The sequence below is a fragment of the Mixophyes fleayi genome, chromosome 2 (genome assembly GCF_038048845.1).
Source record: "Mixophyes fleayi isolate aMixFle1 chromosome 2, aMixFle1.hap1, whole genome shotgun sequence".
Lineage (NCBI taxonomy): Eukaryota > Metazoa > Chordata > Amphibia > Anura > Limnodynastidae > Mixophyes > Mixophyes fleayi.
The window spans coordinates 49,436,054-49,455,892 of record NC_134403.1 but is presented as its reverse complement, the minus strand read 5'-3'; the positions used below and the strand labels follow the sequence as shown (position 1 = coordinate 49,455,892).

At 39.9% G+C, this 19,839-nt stretch overlaps 1 protein-coding gene across 1 annotated transcript in view; it reads left to right on the top strand.

Moving 5' to 3' along the window:
* SLC46A3 (solute carrier family 46 member 3) overlaps nucleotides 1-19,839 on the top strand; it is a 511,104-nt gene that overhangs the window by 12,373 nt on the left and 478,892 nt on the right. The window contains exons 4-6 of the mRNA XM_075198944.1: nucleotides 6,525-6,608; nucleotides 8,003-8,159; nucleotides 10,481-11,108. Coding sequence (XP_075055045.1) covers nucleotides 6,525-6,608; nucleotides 8,003-8,159; nucleotides 10,481-10,547 — 308 coding nt within the window. The 3' untranslated portion in view covers nucleotides 10,548-11,108. The remainder of the gene's footprint in view (nucleotides 1-6,524; nucleotides 6,609-8,002; nucleotides 8,160-10,480; nucleotides 11,109-19,839) is intronic.

Below are 19,839 nucleotides of genomic sequence, written 5' to 3'. Positions count from 1 at the left end.
CATGGGGGAAAAGCAGGATCATTTGGAATTCACCTGACAACTCCAGAAATCTTTCCAAATGTCAGACTATTCTATAACTAGCTCTTCGGTTAGTATTGGGGTAGTGCATCCATTCTTTTCAATGGAGGTATTTGCACTTGTAAAAACAAAATTGAGTTGAATCGGGCATGAATGATAATGTTTGACCTGCTTTTTCCATTATAAGTTTGGAAAACTAGTGATTTTATAGGTTGATTCCCAAATCACTCAATCTATTTATCTGCAGAATCACACAAAAAGTAATAATTATTAATGTTGTCTATGACTGTTATTAGATCAAACCCTGCAAACAAACAAAAATCTTTATTTAGAAACACAGCAATTATAGTTGCAATACTTAGATAGATTGCGAAAGAAAAAACAAGAATAATGACATTGTGGATATACAGGATACGAAATACATCAAGTACAGTGAGTCAGTATACTCATGAAATAATTAAACAGATGATTGCAAAGACATATATCAACAATGACTCATGTCTGATGTTTTTTATACGTCCACTTCCCCATTGTCAGATATCGTCACAGAGAAAATTAACACAAGGAACTCCGCTTAACTATAATATTATAAAGTTAAATAGACTAACATGATGAACCTTGTCCATGGAGGAACATCAAGTTACTGATTTGTTATCAGTTGGATATAAGGTTTAGTAATGGTGGTTTATCTTTTCAAGATTTATTGTATTAACAGTCTATGTACAAAACATGGGTCTGTCAACAGGAGATTGATTATCATTCGTCAGTAGGCCTAGTTCATGTTATGTAATGTATGTCATGTTTGCTAAATTTGGCAGAATTGTCTCCAGGAGGGGGCTCCGTCATGGGGGCGTGATCACGTGAATTGGGTTGTTAGGCCCTGCCCCCTGCTAAACATTACCAATTTCGGCCTATCGCAGCAGGCGGGGAGGTCATGATGTCGCATTTAGCCTTGCCCTCACCCACGTCCCCAATGAAGAGGGCAGGATGCGGGGAGCTTGTCCTGCTTTCCCGGGTTGTACAGGAAAACTCCCAAAAATTCAGAATCTCCCGGACATTCCAGGAGAGTAGGCAACTATGATGTATGTGTAGTTTCACTAAAATGGCAGCAGAATAGAGTGTTTAGGAGGGGCTGTGATTGTGTGCATGGGGGAGAGGGCAGAGCCGGTTCTTTTTAAAAATAAAAAAAGGATATATCCTTTAAGAAAAGTTACCAGCTGTAGCATCAAACATAATTATAGCATCAATTTTCAACATTCTCAGTATTCTGACAGCGGGTCTGATTCAAGTCCTCACACAACTTGCACGTAAGTTGCAGTTGTGTGTGTTAACTTGTGCGCATGTCCGCCCGTATTCAAATAAAGCATATCTTGATATGTTTCTGGGTAGAAGTACGCTAAACGAGTACTTGCTGTAGACGCACAGAGCAGACTGCAGTATACATGCATAAGTACAATAAAAGTTCACGGTTCACTAACAAAAAAAATGTGATGTTTTCTAACCAGTACTAGAAAAGTACTAAAAGCCCGTAGCAACCAATCAGATTCTAGCTATCATTTTATAGAATGTTATAGATAAATTATAACTAGAATCTGATTGGTTGCAACACCTCCACTTTTAATTTTTAGATGTTTTACTAAATCTACACCTCAGACTTTAGTAAATCTACGGCACAGATAAGTAAAGCTGAGTTATCACTGAGAAGAATGGGCCTTTCTTCTGGCCACATGCTTCCAGAAAGCACATCAGGTATCAGTGATTCATACGAAAGAGAATACCTAACAATAAATAGCTGCTAGTTTATATCTTTCATTTATGAATTCACACCCAAAGTACTGCCAGTGGCAGGCATGAATCTCTATAAACAGACCATAAAATCTCTTTTTCCTGTCATAAAACATAGCTGTTAGGTTGTGTCACTCTAGTGTCCACTGAATACATATTTTATACACAATATATGTACAGTATATCACTCGTTACTTCCCAGAGTTAAGTGACTTTTTGTTTGTGCTTCAACACACATTTAACAGATGTAAAATAACTGACTTGTCTTTACCGGTGAGCTTATGAATGCTTAAAATGGTTTAGACCAGAGATCTTTCCATTAACAGTGACAGGAAATGAAAAATGCACATCCAATTTCAATTTCATACACTTTGTATACTAAGACACCAGGCTGCAGGGGAATAGACATTTGAAATAAACAAGTAAGCGTATGTAAATTTGGAAAAGCGAAACGAATAGGGAATACTAAATCCAAAAATTCTCAACTGTTTTTATCAAGACTCTGGTTCAACTGAATTTCAAGGGTTTGTCCAACATAATTCTTAATTTCCAATCAATATCAATATGGACGGTAACAATAGCATTGCTTATCCTGGGAAATAATTACAACTTTTTGGCAGTGGATACTGTGGTTCCTATTTATCAATGTGCGGCAATCCATATAGATTTTCTTTTGCTGCGATAAATCTATTATTGACACAATTTACCATTAGAAAATCCAACATGAAACTTCCACTTTCATGAAAAAAAAAACTAGAAAAAAATATTTTAAGACCTCTTACTGATTGTTTTTACAAATAATAAAGCATTCTTCCCTGTAATTAGCTTCTGCTATTCCCATTCTGAGTTAGCGACGGCAAAAGGGGATAGCGGCGGTACTTGTACCAACGGTGCCCTTGTTAAATAGTATGCATGGAAAATGATTTGTTGGAGAAAGCTATCTCTGACAGGGGAGGCTTTGATAGAGTGAAAATATGTTTTCACGCAAGAAATGGACTCTCTACCTTTCGTAAATAGGCCTCTCTGTATGCCTTAATGATATTGATAGATTATAAAAGACTGTAAATATGGAGCTGTAGACTTTTTTTTATAAGAGGTTAGAAGCCGGTAATGATTTATAGAAGTATTGTTAGTTCAGTCACAGCAAGGAAGGTAGTAGTAAGTGCTCAGGAGAGATCTAAAGTGTATATAAAGATTGGATGTAGGTTGTAAGCTCTCATGAGCAGGGCCCTCTTTCCTTGTGTGCTCCTTCTACTGTTCCTTCACCCTCTGTACCTCTTGGCCTGCTTCCCTAGCCCTGTTTTCCCTGTCTTCTTAAGCTTTGGCCTTCTTCTCGCTGATTTCTACCATCCCTTTCACTATCTGTCCCAGATATAATCTGATTTGCTTTACCCTGTCACCTGTGTTTGTATACATTTTTGTATCATGTTGTGTCTTGGTTCTGTTTTCTGTATATGTAATGTACGGCGCTGCGGACCCTTTGTGGCGCCTTATAAGTCAAAGATAATAATAATAATAAAATGACAGTCTTGCAGTGAATCTGGGTGCAGCTGATTAATGCTGATTCACTGTCAGACTCACTAGTGCCTCCACCCCCGCAGTGAGAGGGCCGGGCTGGGAAAGAAGACATTGAGAGGTATATTTAATAGTCATCATGGTGACCTGGCGTTGGGATCTTGTCCAGCCCTAAACTGAAACTTCCTGACCCCTGTATGAAAGTTTTTGTTTTTTTTAATATTCACCTTTTATTCAGGCATGTTTATGCATTGTCATAACCTAAGATCTTTGTAACATTTTATTTTCATTCTAAGCCAAGGAACAAAATCACACTGATGATGAGTGGTGGAGCTGTTATTATCTATGGTTAACATATTCCACAGCAGCTGTTGCTGATACTTCACATCACATTTTACTGTGAACTGTACAGAAACCAAACCCTTGTATAATTCTGGAAGACAAGTTAGTGATGAGTAAAGTGCTGGGTGATACAAAGTTTACAGAGAGTTCAAGCCGGAATACAAATATTAGTTATTGATTTTTCTCCTGTCTGGCGTGGAAAATGAAGGGAAATTTACTTACGGAAAAATGATTAACATGATCTTTCCATCCAGTAGCTGAATATGATTTTATTTTACACATTTGATACAAGATATCAATATTTTGGCTATAGATTTAGGCCCATGTTTAGATTTCGAGTAAACACGGCTGCCTCTGGGGTAAAAATGGATTTGCACCCCTTGCATTGAACATGGTTTATCCAGGTGTAGATTTGCATCCACTAGCTCTAAATAAGACCCTTCATATAACAATCTGCATGTAATTAAAGTAAAACTTTACATAGTATTTTTAAATATTGTGTATTATCATTTATTTACCACCTTCCCCTGTTTTCCAAAGCCCAATAGATATAAATCTAATGAGTGGGGTTTAAGCCATTTGCTGCCAGATGTCTGCTGACTTTATATACCTACAGAGCCAGTGATCACATCTTTGTGTGCACCAATATAACATATATTACAGGCTCCAAAGTCCACTGCAGACGACCCAAAGCATTGATTGTAGAATGTAGACGTTCTATGGAATTTGATCCGTGACTTTATACACCACACCATGCTAATGTTCTTACAAATGCATTTGCAATAAAAATGACATTAAAAAAGCATTGATCTAAACATTTCACAAAACACAATGCTGTACAAAAATGTATCCTGTATGTAAAGCTTTGGGGAGTGTATAGTTCATAGGAAGTGTAGAGTTCATAAATACCACATACCATAAACTTGGCTGCGATTGCAAAACAACCAAAACCACAAAATTGTAAATAGGAAATATACACTATCCCTTAATCTTATCCTTTTCTATTTTCACACAGATAGTGATACAATTAGTGTTACTCTAAATGACACCCCTAAATGTTTTCTGTGAATTCTTACTGTTCTAGAGATACCAAACATGTGAAATGTATTAGACGTTTTATGCATATTTATGGCTAAAATTATTTAAATGTATTTTGGTGTGGGTTTTTTTGGTTTTTTTTGTAGGATTTCTGTTTCTATTTTTGGGTTTTTTCTTTTTGTTTTATATACTGTCTTAAGGGGGCAGGATCTGATGGTGCAAAAAGGCTATCACAAAGTAACAAGGCTCTCTGATGAGCCCATGGATTGATCAAATGACCAATATGTTGTCCTTCTACTCCCAGCGAGTGAACGCTAAGTACTCATGTCAGCGGAGGGCAAGATCTGCCCCCCTAATAGGTGACTTGGAGGTAACATCTACAGGCTCAGGAAATGATTGGAGGACTAGAAGGTCGTCCAAGTTTTGACTCCTGGAGGGTGAACGATTGGGGACAGAGTCCCCAGGCATTAACAAGAATGAGCTGTTGCAGTTTCAGTTTCACTGGACCCGGATGTGAAACTTGATGCGATTTTGGAGGGTGTGCAGAGTTCACCAGCAGTAATAGCAGCCACACCCGCTCCATGAGAGATCAGTTGGCCTAATGGGTATCTCATACATGATGTATGCAATCTGCTGTAATCTTCTGTATATCAACAGCTTGTCTTATGTAGAAATACACAACTGCATCTGAGAACAAGTATATTTAGTGCATCTGTTACTACACACAGTGGGTGCATACATTTTAGGTTGGCACAATGACACTGTGGCACAGTGGTTAGTATTGCTGTGTCACAGCACTGAGGCCATGGGTTCAATTCCAAGCAGACATATGTGGGGAGTTTCTATGTTCTCACATTTTCATGGTTTTCTTCTGGGTGTTCTGGGTTCCTGACACAGTCCAAATACATGCTGGGAGGATAATTAGCTTTGGAATTGACCCCAGTGTATGTGTGTGGGTGGGGCGGCCCAGGGGGCAGATGTCCCCCAGCCCAGCCAGCCCCTGACCGCTGGGGCAGGGACTGATCTGAATGGTTGAACATTCTCTGTAAAACTCTGCTTAATATCTTGCACTGTAGAAAAAGGATAACAATATAAATAATATGTGTAAGAATACAGTCTAATTCCATAGGAACCAGTGACATAACTGGACAATGCACTTCGTTTGTAAGGTCATATGGGCAGGGCCATCTTTACCTTTCATATCATGTCATTTGCTTATATCATGATCCCCTCAATGTACTATAAATAAAACATGAGTATGCACTCCTACCTATCCCACCTACTAAGTTATTGTGACTTGTGTTGGGTTAATTATGTGCACCACAGAACAATAAAAGACTATTATCAACAGTCAGGAAGCATTGTCTCGTTGCATCTCACTTATTCTACTAGACATTGTCTCGTTGCATCTCACTTATTCTACTAGACTTGATGCCAGAATCAAATGTACTTTTAAAAAGTTAAAGCACTTTATTGCATTCAATCTTCATCTCCTGCATATCCAGGATGTCTTGAAATGAGTGGAGATAGAACGATCTGTAGCCAATCAGATCAATGGAATATTCACAGCAGCACAGGGTGTATTAGACTAGTTTGCTGATTTTGTGGGTGACAGTGTAGTGGTCATATATGTGATTTTGTAAGCGAGGCCATAGTCAGATTGTCACACATTGAGAGGAGGTAACCGGGAAAACAGACAGAGAGTGGAAGGAGCAGGGTCCCCAAACATCCGACTATTGCTGTGAGGATCTTTATGTGGGAAGATTGGGGTGGTAATTGTACCTCTATATGAAGTGATGTTCATACATCCAACTTGTGTTTTACAGTAAGAATTCCTCTGCTGTTCTCTGCGATGCCTCTCCCTGTGCTGCGCTCAATGATGTCCAAAGTGGTATTGGAAACTGAACAAGGTAATATGACAGACTAGAAGTGTGGTTTGTACCCCATGAACAAACTGTTTAAATGGGAACATCTAAAAAATATTCTTGTTTTATTTGCAAAACTTCAATAATCGGACATCTATTCACAAAGTCTACGATAGATGAATGGTGGGAACAGCCTTTTTTTATACATTATACTTCAATGGAGGTAGCCAGCAAAATATAAAGAAATATAGGAACAGAAAAAGTGGGTGTATTATATGATGGCTTGTTTTGCAATATGTTTATATAAATTCTATAGACTTTTAGGGGGGAATTCAGTTGACAGCGTTATTCGTGAGAATAACTTGACCTGCACACTATTACCGATACTATGGTAATAGTGCGTATTATTACCATTACTACGGTAATTTCAATGATAATTTTTGCTGAGAGCTGTGAGCAGAAATCTGCGTTAAAATTACAGCATAATGGTAATAGTGCGCGGGCCATGTTATTCTCATGAGTAACGCTGTTAATTGAATTCTTCCCCTTGCTATGCAAAACCAATTATTTTCCATTAAAGCTGTATATATAATCACAGACAGAAATATATATGAAAATAAAATGTTGGTAGAGAATGGTGGTAGTCATATTTCAGTGGTAAGAAATACGAACAGTGATCCTGCCGACATGAAAATGCAGACTGGCTAAATGCCGGTATGTAAATTTCCCTGACACTGATAAAATACCGATATTGTGATGGCTGACAGTGAAAATGCAGACAGTCACAATGCCGACATTAAATCGAAAATGCCATGGGTCACAGCCGCTAGATCCGGCAGTAAACAGTGATGAAAATAAATAAATGTAAAAAAATAACGTGTTCTACCCCCCATCACCGCCCTCACCCTCCCTCCTCCCCAGTCATATCAACACTAGTGCTGGACGGAGGAGAATCAGGGGGACAAACAGATCCGGGAGTCCCCCTGATTTTCCTCCAACTAGGCTTAGCCAGCCGGGGCTGGTGGCACCATAGCAGGTGAACCTGCAGAACGGGATCCCCCTGCCATGATGCCATCTAACCCCAGGCTGGTCATCACAGGGCTGGATTCCAAAGGAAATTGGGGTCTGCACAAAAAAATGTGAGCCCCTCCCTAACAGCATTAGTACTCCTCCCACACCCCTGGGTAGTGGGTGTGATGTAATAAATGTTTTTTAAAAAAAAAAAAACATGAAATGCTATTTTACGTTGGGGAACTACAGGTCCCAGCAAGCCCGGGCTGCCATGAACAGACTGGGCAGGCTGGTGCTTGTTATACAAGATTATTATGGGTCATTTCTAACTGCAGTTCAGTCACATCATTTTTACACTACTTGGTCTTTCTTTAAACATTTGACATTCTGCGCTTCATTACATGATTGCCTTATTTCCTGTATTACAGGAGCACTGTTTGCTTGCATTGCCTGCCTGGAGAGTGTGACTGGAAGCCTCACAATTGCGGTCTTCAGTGGCATCTACGCCAGCACGGTCCTCTGGTTTCCTGGTTTTTCCTTCCTGTTGTCTGCCCTTCTCTGCTTAATTCCATTTGGAGTTGTATGGTAAGAGCAGCTACTGTTCACAACATTCTAATCCAAGTCGGCAAATCTCATTTCTTTGTAAAATTATTCTTTGACATGCTTCATTAAATAATTAAAGCTTTTTATTCAATTGTTGTATATTATATAATTAAATTAGGAGAATGAAAGCATCTTTGCTTCATATAATTGGCTTGTAATGGGCAACAAGCACGAGCTGTGCATTTAGTTCCTTATTACATTATGGAAGGAGAAGTATGTATAAATATACAACACATGTAATGCAGCAGTGAGCGTCTGTATGCTCTTATTCTTGGATGCACTGTCCAGTTTCTACATAGAATTTGAATACATAAATCCAGTGCATCAGTGACATAAGGGGACATTGCCTTGATATGATACATATAGGACTCTTTGATCTAGCAATGAAAAATAATAAACATCTGAATGTAAGTGCTCCATGGATAGAAAAATACTGGTTACAATTTAATAGCTCATAAGGCAGCAAGAACGTTATCTTACGTTTTTGCAACACTGCATCACATACTGTATCTCACACTTTAAAAAATAAATAATTTCCATTGCTATAGGATTTTTGAAAAGCTGTTAATTGCAGTACACATTTTAGATGCACTTTTGAAGCCTTAAAATGTGACTTATCCTGTACACACAATGGAGACAGCTGTTTAGGGAGCTAAGTACATGTGAGAATGAAGCCTTTCAATGATATTGTCAGTGCATTAATATTATCTGTGTAGGGATGAAACTGCTCTGTAAGTTGGGAAAAAAGAAGGGTGAGAAGAAGCCAATTGGAAACAACTAGAATTGGTTTACCAACAAAACAATATCTGACTTACATCTTAACAAATGACAATGTGCTTGTTATTGGAAATAGCCATGATTGTCACCAGCTTAACCGACAATACCAAGAACTGGAAGTTAGGGACTGAAACGGGAAGTAGTGTCTGCAGTTCACCACACATTTCAGTGACATCCATAAATAGGTGAAACGTGTTTCACTATGACCGTGAGTCTACTTTATTACAATCAACTTCTGCTCCCTTCCTTTTCCAGTTTGATGGTGTTTAAGATTCAAATGCTGTCACTTGTAGGACAAGCATTGGGGAGTGTGCATTGGAGCTAACTAAGCAGGGCACCTCATTTCTGTTATGTAAATTGTTTGGCAGGTTTTATGTTTTGTTCATTTGCAGACTTGTTAAACATGTCCACTTATTTTATTATATACACATCTATCAAAATAAGATTTGAGACAATTTCTAACCACCCATAGTGTACTAATATTACTATTTGGGGGTATTGGTACCCGTAAACAAATTTTATTTCTACTGTCATTTCTACCTCAAAAGCTGCACCCATTTTTGATGGGTCTGTTTAACCAAACTGATCATCCATTGTGCTATGTGTGGGGTACACAACAGTCACTGTCACACTTCAATGCAGAAATCACAGCTAAGGAGCCCAGAATATGGTGAAACACACAATGTTTATTGCAGTGTGGTACAGACCAGGTAGTGTAGATATAGAGTAAGGATTGCAGGGAGATGCAGAAAGCAAATACCAGGAACACAGCTGATGCAGGTGACCAGGTGATATGAAGAAATCATAGGTGAGCCAGGAGCACAGCAGGGAACAGCACAGCAACATACAACACGAACAACAACAATGACCAGCAAGGTACACTGGGAGTGACAAGTAATAAGTATAAGTAGAGAGACACCAGGTGCAAGAGATAATTGGCACAACAAGTTAAGCCCTAGTGATGAAAGGAAAGGCACAATAGCAGCACCTATGGTGAACAGAGGCACTGCAGATAATACATAAAAGTCCAGGAGGCGGGAGCTGCCAATGCAAGCAGCATGCAACACAGAGATCTGCAGGCAGATCCTGACAGTCACTATATATATACTCAGATTTCAATATGATTGGATTTATTGAGGTATGGTGGAAAACAAAGCCTAATGATTTCTATTGCTGCATGTGTGGGATCATTGTTTGACTTAGAAATGTAGTTGTCAATGTGAAATATTGTGATCTGGTCCTTTAACCTGCCTCTGTAACAGCCGTGTGTGTGTGGAGAAGTTGATTACTGCACAAGTTGCTTAGTGTTGGTGCCAGATGGCACCCATAGATAGTGATATGGAACATAGTGTTAAAAACTGAAGTTATATGGAGCAGATTCTTTGTGTAGCACTACAGTGTGTGGTGCTCTTATTAGGTTAGGTTTTTAACTTTTTTTTTTATCCCTCAGCTTACATGAAACTAATTGAAATATTCAAAGCTATGTTAATTTAATTGTTAAATCCTACTTATTTGTCTCCTTTCAGGCTTCTACTGTGCATCGGGTATCAAGAAAGAGACCACGTTCTTCTTGTTAATGAAGAGGAATCTTGATTCACATAATCCCTGACTTAGGACAGCCATCTAGCTAATGGATATTTTTTATGAAATACGATTGTGTGTTGTGTTGCAAGAAATTGCTTATTACAACAGTGGTATATGCAGAAATAATATGCTTATTGGAGACTGACTGGATGTGAAGGTCCACCAGCAAATCTGCACAAAATGATCATTGTATATGTAAGGCATACATTTTATACTCTAAATACATACAAGTGCATACTAGAGACTGGGGAATCACTGTAAGTCATGTAAAATAAATACCCATCTTTACACCACATCAAGCTGCCTAGAAGGTCTGATTAGTGGATCTTCTGTTAGCCTAAATTGTTAGCCTAAAGCTGATTACATTTACAAATGATTATATGTTATTGTACCCCACTGCTACATTAATAGCATACTTGCCAACTTTGCCTCGTTGGTTTCAGGGAAATCCCGGGGGAGGTGGGCATGCGGGGGCGGGGCTTGCCGAATCACATCATTTTTGCCTCGCCCCTAAACGATTGTCACAGGTTTGGCCAATTACAGCAGGGTCGGGGCTCAGAAAATCGGGGAGTCTCCCGGACATTCCGGGAGAGTGGGCAACTATGCGTTAAAGAAAAGCAGCTAGATCTCTAGACACTGAAGTGTCTTTTACATTTCTGTCTCCATTACTGAAGTCATGTTTTCTTACCTGTCAGTCTTTGATTAAATCTTGGTCTCCATGAAAATGGCCACCTCCATAGGCCTCAATACATAGGACACAATTTCTGAACTTTGTCATCATGCCAAAGATGGCGAAGCCAACCACATCTTGTACTGGCTCAGCATCAGGGAGAATGCCAGACTCTTCAGGGAGTGAGGGAGATCACCCCTATTTCAGGGAGTCTCCCTGGCATTCCGGGAGAGTGGGCAACTATGCGTTAAAGAAAAGCAGCTAATGGATCTCTAGACACTGAAGTGTCTTTTACATTTCTGTCTCCATTACTGAAGTCATGTTTTCTTACCTGTCAGTCTTTGATTAAATCTTGGTCTCCATGAAAATGGCCACCTCCATAGGCATCAATACATAGGACACAATTTCTGAACTTTGTCATCATGCCACAGATGGCGAAGCCAACCACGTCTTGTACTGGCTCAGCATCAGGGAGAATGCCAGACTCTTCAGGGAGTGAGGAAGATCACCCCTATTTCAGGGAGTCTCCCTGGCATTCAGGGAGAGTTGGCAAGTATGATTAATAGTATAAGTGCTGTGCAAGTTACACATTTAAAACATGTACTGTAGAGTCATCCAAAGGGCTACCACTACAACCATGTAAACAATATGCCCCTAATTACACCACTTGTCTGTGCCTGTCTGCCTTTCTCTGGTGAACCCCACCATTGCGCATACCTAATAGCTGGGCAGACTGATAATTCATTTCTTCAACTTGCCCAGTGCTGTGATGGGGGAGCCTTTATTCTCTCCTCCTGTCACGAGCACAGTAGCACTTACCGAGGCCAGCAGTGTCGATCACTAAAACACTGCTGGTGCAGTTATTGCATTCAGCAATACCACACCTGATAGGTTCCCTTTAGGTGGTTGTTACTGCATGCTCATCAAGTCGTAGAATTGGACAGGCTTAGGACAAGCCGGCACAGTCAGAAAGTTGGTTATACAATATTATACCAACTACATGCAAAACAGACCTTCCTACAGGCAGGCAATAAAGTAGATGTGGGCACTTAACTTGAGACACGTCCCTCTTCATATATAAATCCGAAACACAAACAAAAGGGAAAAGCTCAATTTTATGCATTTATTTTAGAATTTTGTAAGCAGAATTACTTGTTGCACTTTGCATATCTATTTAATAGCACAGTGAGCACACGTACTGTCATCCATAGCACCCAATTGGATTTTGTATCTATTTTCTTTTTAATTCTAGAAGAACAAGCCTATTTCTGCACATTACACCATAGAGTGTATAAAGCTCTTACTTGGTCTCAGAGTATGGTAATTTTATTTCTTACTAAAGATTTGTAATACATTTTGTAAACAGAAGTGAATTTTATATTTTTTAAAAAGACATAAGTAATTTAAGGATAATGACAGTTGAATCTGTATTTATTAACACAAATGATATGTACAAAAATGTATATAGTGTGTGTGTGTGACAGAATAGAAATGTGTGGGAAAAAATAGGTCTAAGTGATGCCAAATTAAGAACTTAAAAGTAACCAAATGAATTTTCAAATGCAATACATTATTCAGGTATAATAAAATATTCTTAATAAACCACATGACATAAATCCTTGTGTGATATTTTAATTTTAATTAAATGGAAATTAGCCAAAAACCCAAATCCCAGAGCGAAGACTACGTTTTCTTGAGAAACATAATGCTGAACGTAGATAAAGGGCGAGAAGACAAATATGTCTGGTCAATCAGATTGTTCAGAAACTGGATAAATCTGATTGGATTCTTTTGTCGTGGAACAATCAGATCATCTTGCATTTATAGTAACTGAATCGTAAAGATCATTATAATCATTTTCAAATTATCATTCCATGATAACAATAATTCGACTTTAACATTTCTGATTCTAATCATGTGTGTGTGCTAAAATTGTTCACCTGCCTGTTTATTCTTTATTTACATTGCTCACCCAGAAAATAACATTGATCGTTGTGTGGCAAGCATAAAGCATGTTTGATCGGATAATGTGAGCAAAAATATGTGGATCAGCCGGCCACCACCATGCATGGAATTTAAAATTCTCAAATGTGTAACATTTTGAAAACCTGTTATCTGATCAGTGTTCCTAAAACCATTTGCTGCACACAACTATTTGTGCAGTAAAAGGTATCCGTTAACTATCTAAACTACCATTCGCCCACCAGTTTCAGTTTGATAAAACTGACCAATTGGCAAACACATGGCCTGATAAGTTATTGTCATTGACCAAATTAAATGTGCAATCTTGGCCAAAGACATTGTCATTATATTGTGCATCACCCTGTATAACAAAAATCTCAGCATGTGTGCATAGCATCGTATTGGTCTTTGTAGCACTGTTTTAGAAAATGACCACGGGAAGTCTGGGGTTGCTCTAACAGTAATTTTGGGCCTCCTATGAGACATATTGCCTTTTGAGAGGACCTTTTGAAAATATAAAGATACATTATGTTGAAAGTAAGAAATCAAAAGGGGGAAAAATTGTAATCATATTTACTGCGACCTAAGAAAATATTCATTTTTATTTAGTAAACTGTAATTGTTTTTCAATCTCAAGAGTGGGTAGCAATACACATATTTTAGGATTACATGTTTCTTTTTGTCAGAGAACTCTTATGGCTATCGGTCCTTATCATGAACTTGTAGAACAAGATGAAGAGGTCTTCACCTATAGCAGCCGCCTTTCCTGTAGAGCCCATCATGCTCACAGTTACTCGAATGCCCCCAGGTCTTATACTCAGAGTAGTACAAGTTTATGAATGTACCGCAGTGCAGAGTAGCGGGAGATAGTAAATAAAGCGTGGTCAGGGAACATGCCGAGGTCTTAGCAGGTACCGTGGTCAGGAAGAGGCAAAATGTCAGGGCTGGCAGCAAACAAGGAGGGTCCAAAAACGAAGCAAAGGTCAGGGCAAAAGGCGAAGAATCTAAGTCCAGTAAACAAAGCCAAGGGTCATACACGAGCAATCCAATCCACAATAACAGATACAAGGCACAGGAGCAGGTCAGTAAACAGAGACTGAGAACTATAACCAGCAGGGAGGCTAAGCACATTATGGCAATATGCTGCAGACCCAGCAACATACGCTAGAAAGTGTTGAGGCATCTACAGAGGGAGTTGAGGACACCATAGACACCCTCCATCTCATGATCATTGGATCTGCTCCACCCTCTACTGATGCAAACCCAATGGCAAACCAACAGGCAAGTTACTCCAATAGAAGTTCAAGCTGCTATTAGGTAGCTTAGACACACACAAATTGACTTTATGCATCTCAAAATAGGCAAATGCATCACATCAGTGCACATATAGAATGGGGTTTAGAATGAAGGTGACAATAAGTGCATCATCAAAACCATATACCCAATGCCCTAGACAGAATAGACCTAGTCATTTGCTACAAATGAACGGGGCATTACAGGGATTAACAGGGTCTCTAAGAAAACAAAGTGCAAGTAAAATTGCAGAAGTAACAGAGTTACTGCAGTATCGCACTTTTCTGGCAGAGCAAGATTGTGACCGGAAGAGATATAAACTGAAATTAATTTTAAATATAAGAGAATAGTTGTTCTCCGTAGTAATGTAAGGTTTTAATCTTGACGTATTCCCATCATCATCATTTATTTATATAGCGCCAACATATTCCGTAGCGCTTTACAACTGGGGAAAAACATAGTAAACTAATAAACAAACTGGGTAAAACAGACAAAGAGGTGAGAAGGCCCTGCTCGCAAGCTTACAATCTATGGGATGGTGAAGGCTGAAGACAATGAGTCATCCTTGGGCGGAAACTTCACTCTCAGCAGCACTTGTTCATTTTTATACAATTCTGATTTTAATGAAAATAAAATGAGTGACAAAGATTGACGTGATCCTTTTAAACAGCCAAGTGTAGATGAGTTTCAAAAACAAGAGACATAACCATATGTGGTGGGATGAAGGAAGCTGTATTTTAGATTAAGGACGAGTTAATTTTTTACCTAGAATGGATTAGCCTGCTGAAGGGGGAGGGGGGGTAGGCAATACGAGCATATTGACCTAGGGTGGCCTGGACCCTTAATCAGGTCCTGCACTTGACCAATGACAGAAAGTTTTTCATTTGTCCACTGCAATGGGAAGAAATAAAACAAGTACAGTTGTTATAAAAGGAAGAATGTGTTACCATTACAGCAAGTTGCAAACTAGCTTAAAGGGGTTTTATTTCCCTTTTGTATCAGTGAACCACAGGCTTGGTTCTAAAGAAAAATAAAGCAGCATATCTTGTTTCTAAAAACAAAAAGGAGTTGAAGTAATATGCTTCCATGGTAACAACCAGAGCCTGATCAGCCAATAGGGGCGCTGGAGCCAGGGGGGTGCAGTGTCGCTGAGATGTTTTGTTTTTTTTTTAAATGTGGCAGCCGGAGTCATCGGGACCTCCCCTGGTCTAAAGGAGCAGCCCCGACTGTCACTATCACATGACATCACTGCTAGCTGCCTGTCAGTGTGGCTGTGGGCGCTTCTTACTCTGGTCACGTGAGATCAGGACTTCCACATCTCATGTGACCAGAGTAAGAAGCGCCCACAGCCACACTGACAGGCAGCTAGCAGCGATCGCTGCCAGACTTCCTGTCATACACAGCGCTGAAGAGAGTACTCCACAGCATTAAAGGCTGTTCTAAAGTCTTGGAGGAGGGGGCAGCAGGTGAGGGGGGCAGGTGAGGTCGCTAAAGGGGGCAGGTGAGGTGGCTAAAGGGGGCAGGTTATGTGGCTAAAGGGGGCAGGTGAGGTGGCTGAAGGGGGCAGGTGAGGTGGCTGAAGGGAGCAGGTGAGCAGGCTGAAGGGGGCAGGTGAGGTGGCTAAAGGGGGCAGGTGAGCAGGCTGAAGGGGGCAGGTGAGGTGGCTAAAGGGGGCAGGTGAGGTGCTGAAGGGGGCAGGTGAGCAACCCAATAGATAGCTGTTTTATGTTTCTTCAATTTGCTTGAGTAAAATGTTCTTAGTTTCACACTTTCACATTAGTTGCTCTGCAATGCTCTTTGTTCATTGGGAGGTTTAACACATAGCAACAGCTGGTGGGTTTGGTAGTAAGGCTCCTGATCTATGCTGAAATTAGAGGAATCTCCTTGCACAAAGTGGGCAGACAGCAAATTAGATTATTCTACGTTCATTAGAACTAATCTTTAGGAAGAAAAATAACGTCAGACGTGCTGCTTTCTTCTACTTTAGACTCTGAGGCAGAAATTCAAGTCCACGTTCCCCCTTTGTATTCTCCTTATTTAGTGGGGTTCACACGACAAAAGTGCAAGGTGACAAAAATGTCCCAGAGATGCTTGTTGAAGCACATTTGCCACTTTCCCTGGCATTGATTATAGCTTGCAGCCTGTCTTTAACTGCCACAGGCAAACCAGCCCTGCCGTAGTTGGCATAATTATGCCCAAAGTTGGCAGCAGGAAGGGACAAGCAGTCAGAGTAAGGAGTCAACGTACCTTGTGGTCAAGTGTTTGCCTCATGAGGAGGAATACCTATCAGGAAGCAAGAGCCTCTACCTCATCTAAGCGAGGTAAACTTAGATTAAATGGCTAGGGTGGCCTTAGTGAGTAAGACACCTCCAGCAACACTGTATGCCACACATTGATCTCTACAACACAACTGCAGTGCAAAACTTGCACAGCTGTCCTTCTGCGCAACCCATTATAGAGGACAAGTTGAGGTTACATAGTTACACAAGGCACAATATTTACATGGCTTTAGCCTTCATTGTCATTGGCTAAATGTCATTAGACAATGAGTAAACTTTAATATAAAATTGCATATGTAGCTCAGTCATTTTTGTTGTACTTGACAAATCTGAGAGTGAAGGTGAATCTGTTTGCTCCCTGGAATCTCTGGAAACCTCTAAATGTGCCTGATTTAAATCTATCAGCAGAGCTATCATAGGCCAGACCTTTAATTATAATACTAACACCCTCTGATCTTGGTGGCTTATACAGAGCAGGTGTTGCAGACATGACCCCTAAATCTCTAGATTTTCACAATTTGGTAGATTTAGATTTGTTCTGGGATCAGAACAAATATAGATATAGAAAATAGGGTTCTCTCTCTTAAATATGAATTTCATCAGTTTTAATGCAAAAAACAAACGGAATCAATAAGTGCAATGCAGTCATAAGTGTTTTTTGTCAGTCCTGGTGAAGGTAAGTGTTATCCACTCTCATAACATACATGCCTTTGATGAAATCACAGCTGACTTGAAGAAACGCATCAGAAAACTAGGTGCAGAAGACCTGCTTCATATGTGAAAAAGGATTGATCTAGATATACAAACAAAAGGAGCGATAGTTTTAGCAATAATAAAATGGTGAGGTATTATATGACCATGGACACTGTCTAGTGCTTTATTATATAACCCCAGAGCCAGCTGAATAAGGGAGTACATCTGTTTTACTGTAACATCAACTGACACCCAGGGCCTCCCACAACCCATAGACACATGTCGGGGGGCTGTGGCAGGGTCAGCAGCTATTACTGTAATTGTAAAGTTTTGGGGCCCAGAAGAATTCGACCACACTGCTCCCGAAGAGCCAATGCCTCGTGGCCGCATGATCATAGTGCTGGTCATGTGATGTGAGTGTATCTTCACTGATCCTTTATTGACCAGAAGAGACAGTTGTGTTGTCCCAGGACACCCTCAAATGATATAATAACATAACCATCTTTCTTAGGATTGTGAAATCCAGCCCTATTTTAAAACCTTGTTTTCAGACATCTCCAGTTCATCACCTCCACACACCTGTACAAACTAGGGATGTGCACCGGCCACTTTTGGTGTCTCGTGTTTTGGATTCGGATTTGCTTGAGGTTTTGGGTTCGGATTTGTTTCGCAAAACACCCGACGAAAGGTTTTGGTTCGGATTTAAGGTTTTGGATTCGGATTTATTTTGAAAAAAACATAAAAAGTGTTAAAATCAAGTTTTTTGGTTTATTTTCAGTCCTACGCTATTATTAACCTCAATAACATTCAATAACAATCATTCTTTTTTTTATAATTTTTTTTTTTTATAACTTTTTATAACTTGGGAATAATGGGGAAATAACAATGCCCTTAGAAGGACAGAGCACAGGACCCAGCAGCACCACTGAACTCAGAAGAGGGCAGGGCAGGGCACAGCACGAGATATAGCAGGACAGAGGACCACCTAACACAACCTCCCTCTACCCTGATCAATGCCAGAGTGAAGATGGCGGCAGCTAGCGGGGAATTTATAGAATACGAGTATCGCGAGATCCGACAGCGGGATTATGACTCAGAGCCTCGGTTTCAGTTTTGCAATTGGCGGGAATACCCGGATCTGTCTCGGATCGGCACCGTTCGGGTGGGCTCGGATTCAGATATCCGAACCCGCTCATCTCTAGTACAAACATGTAACTGAGGGTTCTCACTACTCTTAAATGAGCAGGTTTCACACAGACTTAGGCCCTAGCATTACAGACAAGACCTGGTTATGGACCTAGACTGAAGCAGGGTGGGCTTTCATCTGCATGACCACTAAAGAAAGACTTCATAAAGTAATCTATAAGTGGCACTTTACCCAATTCACTTCCTTACCCAACTGCTTCCTAGGGTGTGAGGAGGAAGGCACACACTCCATGTTCAGTGTCCTACGCTGGTGAATGTTTGCACTGTACTCTGCTGTATTTGGCATTGTAACTCGGTTGCAGGGATGACATTCTATTCTCCTGGCGAGTCTTCCTCACAAAGATTTGCAACTCATATTCTCACAGCTGCAAGATCACTTCTGGCTGCCAGATGCCTGTACTTGTTAGACTCAGAAGAGTGAATTGGCTATTGAGTGTCTATAAATGTATGAAGAGCCACTGATATCATCAACTCTAACCATTGAAATGGCTAAAATGAGTACAATCCCTGTCCCTCAGCCCAATTCTCTCCTCTTCTACCCTAGAACATGAGCTTGAGGCTGATATCTCACTAAGAAACTCTTTTTCTATCTACTCTGTGCATTCGCACATTTCTCTTCCACTACATCTACCTGTCCTGTGCATATTATGTTTACTTTCTTTTGTTTGTCACATAACCTTTAAGACATGTGCTGTTTACTGAAAAGCCTATTCACACATAAAAACTTGGCTTTTATATTCTAAACTCCTTTTGAATTAAAGGGATTATATTCTATTACATTTTCTACCTGGACCCCTCCATGCTATGCTGTGGTTACAAACAGTATACAGATATGTTATTCTTTGATTGTTTACATTGCAATATTTTGTATTTTATACTTTGTAGCAGAAACTGACTTTTTAGAAATTTGCCAATTATCTTTCTAAAGTGTCATTATGCAGCATGACAACTATTCTGAATCACAATAAATTTCCACTTACTGCGCAATTTATGTTGTCTTCTCCATGATTAATCACAGTAAGAAATATGTAGAAATTAGTTGTGGTCTCTAGCCGTCTTACACAGCAGCTACAATAGTGACTAAGCAGTTCTTACCCTGGAAACTTAGCAGACCTTGCAGAAATGTAAACTGCTGATTCACAATGAGCTACAGAACTGAAAAGGAAAACTGCAGTGTAAATATCATTCTCCTCTCATG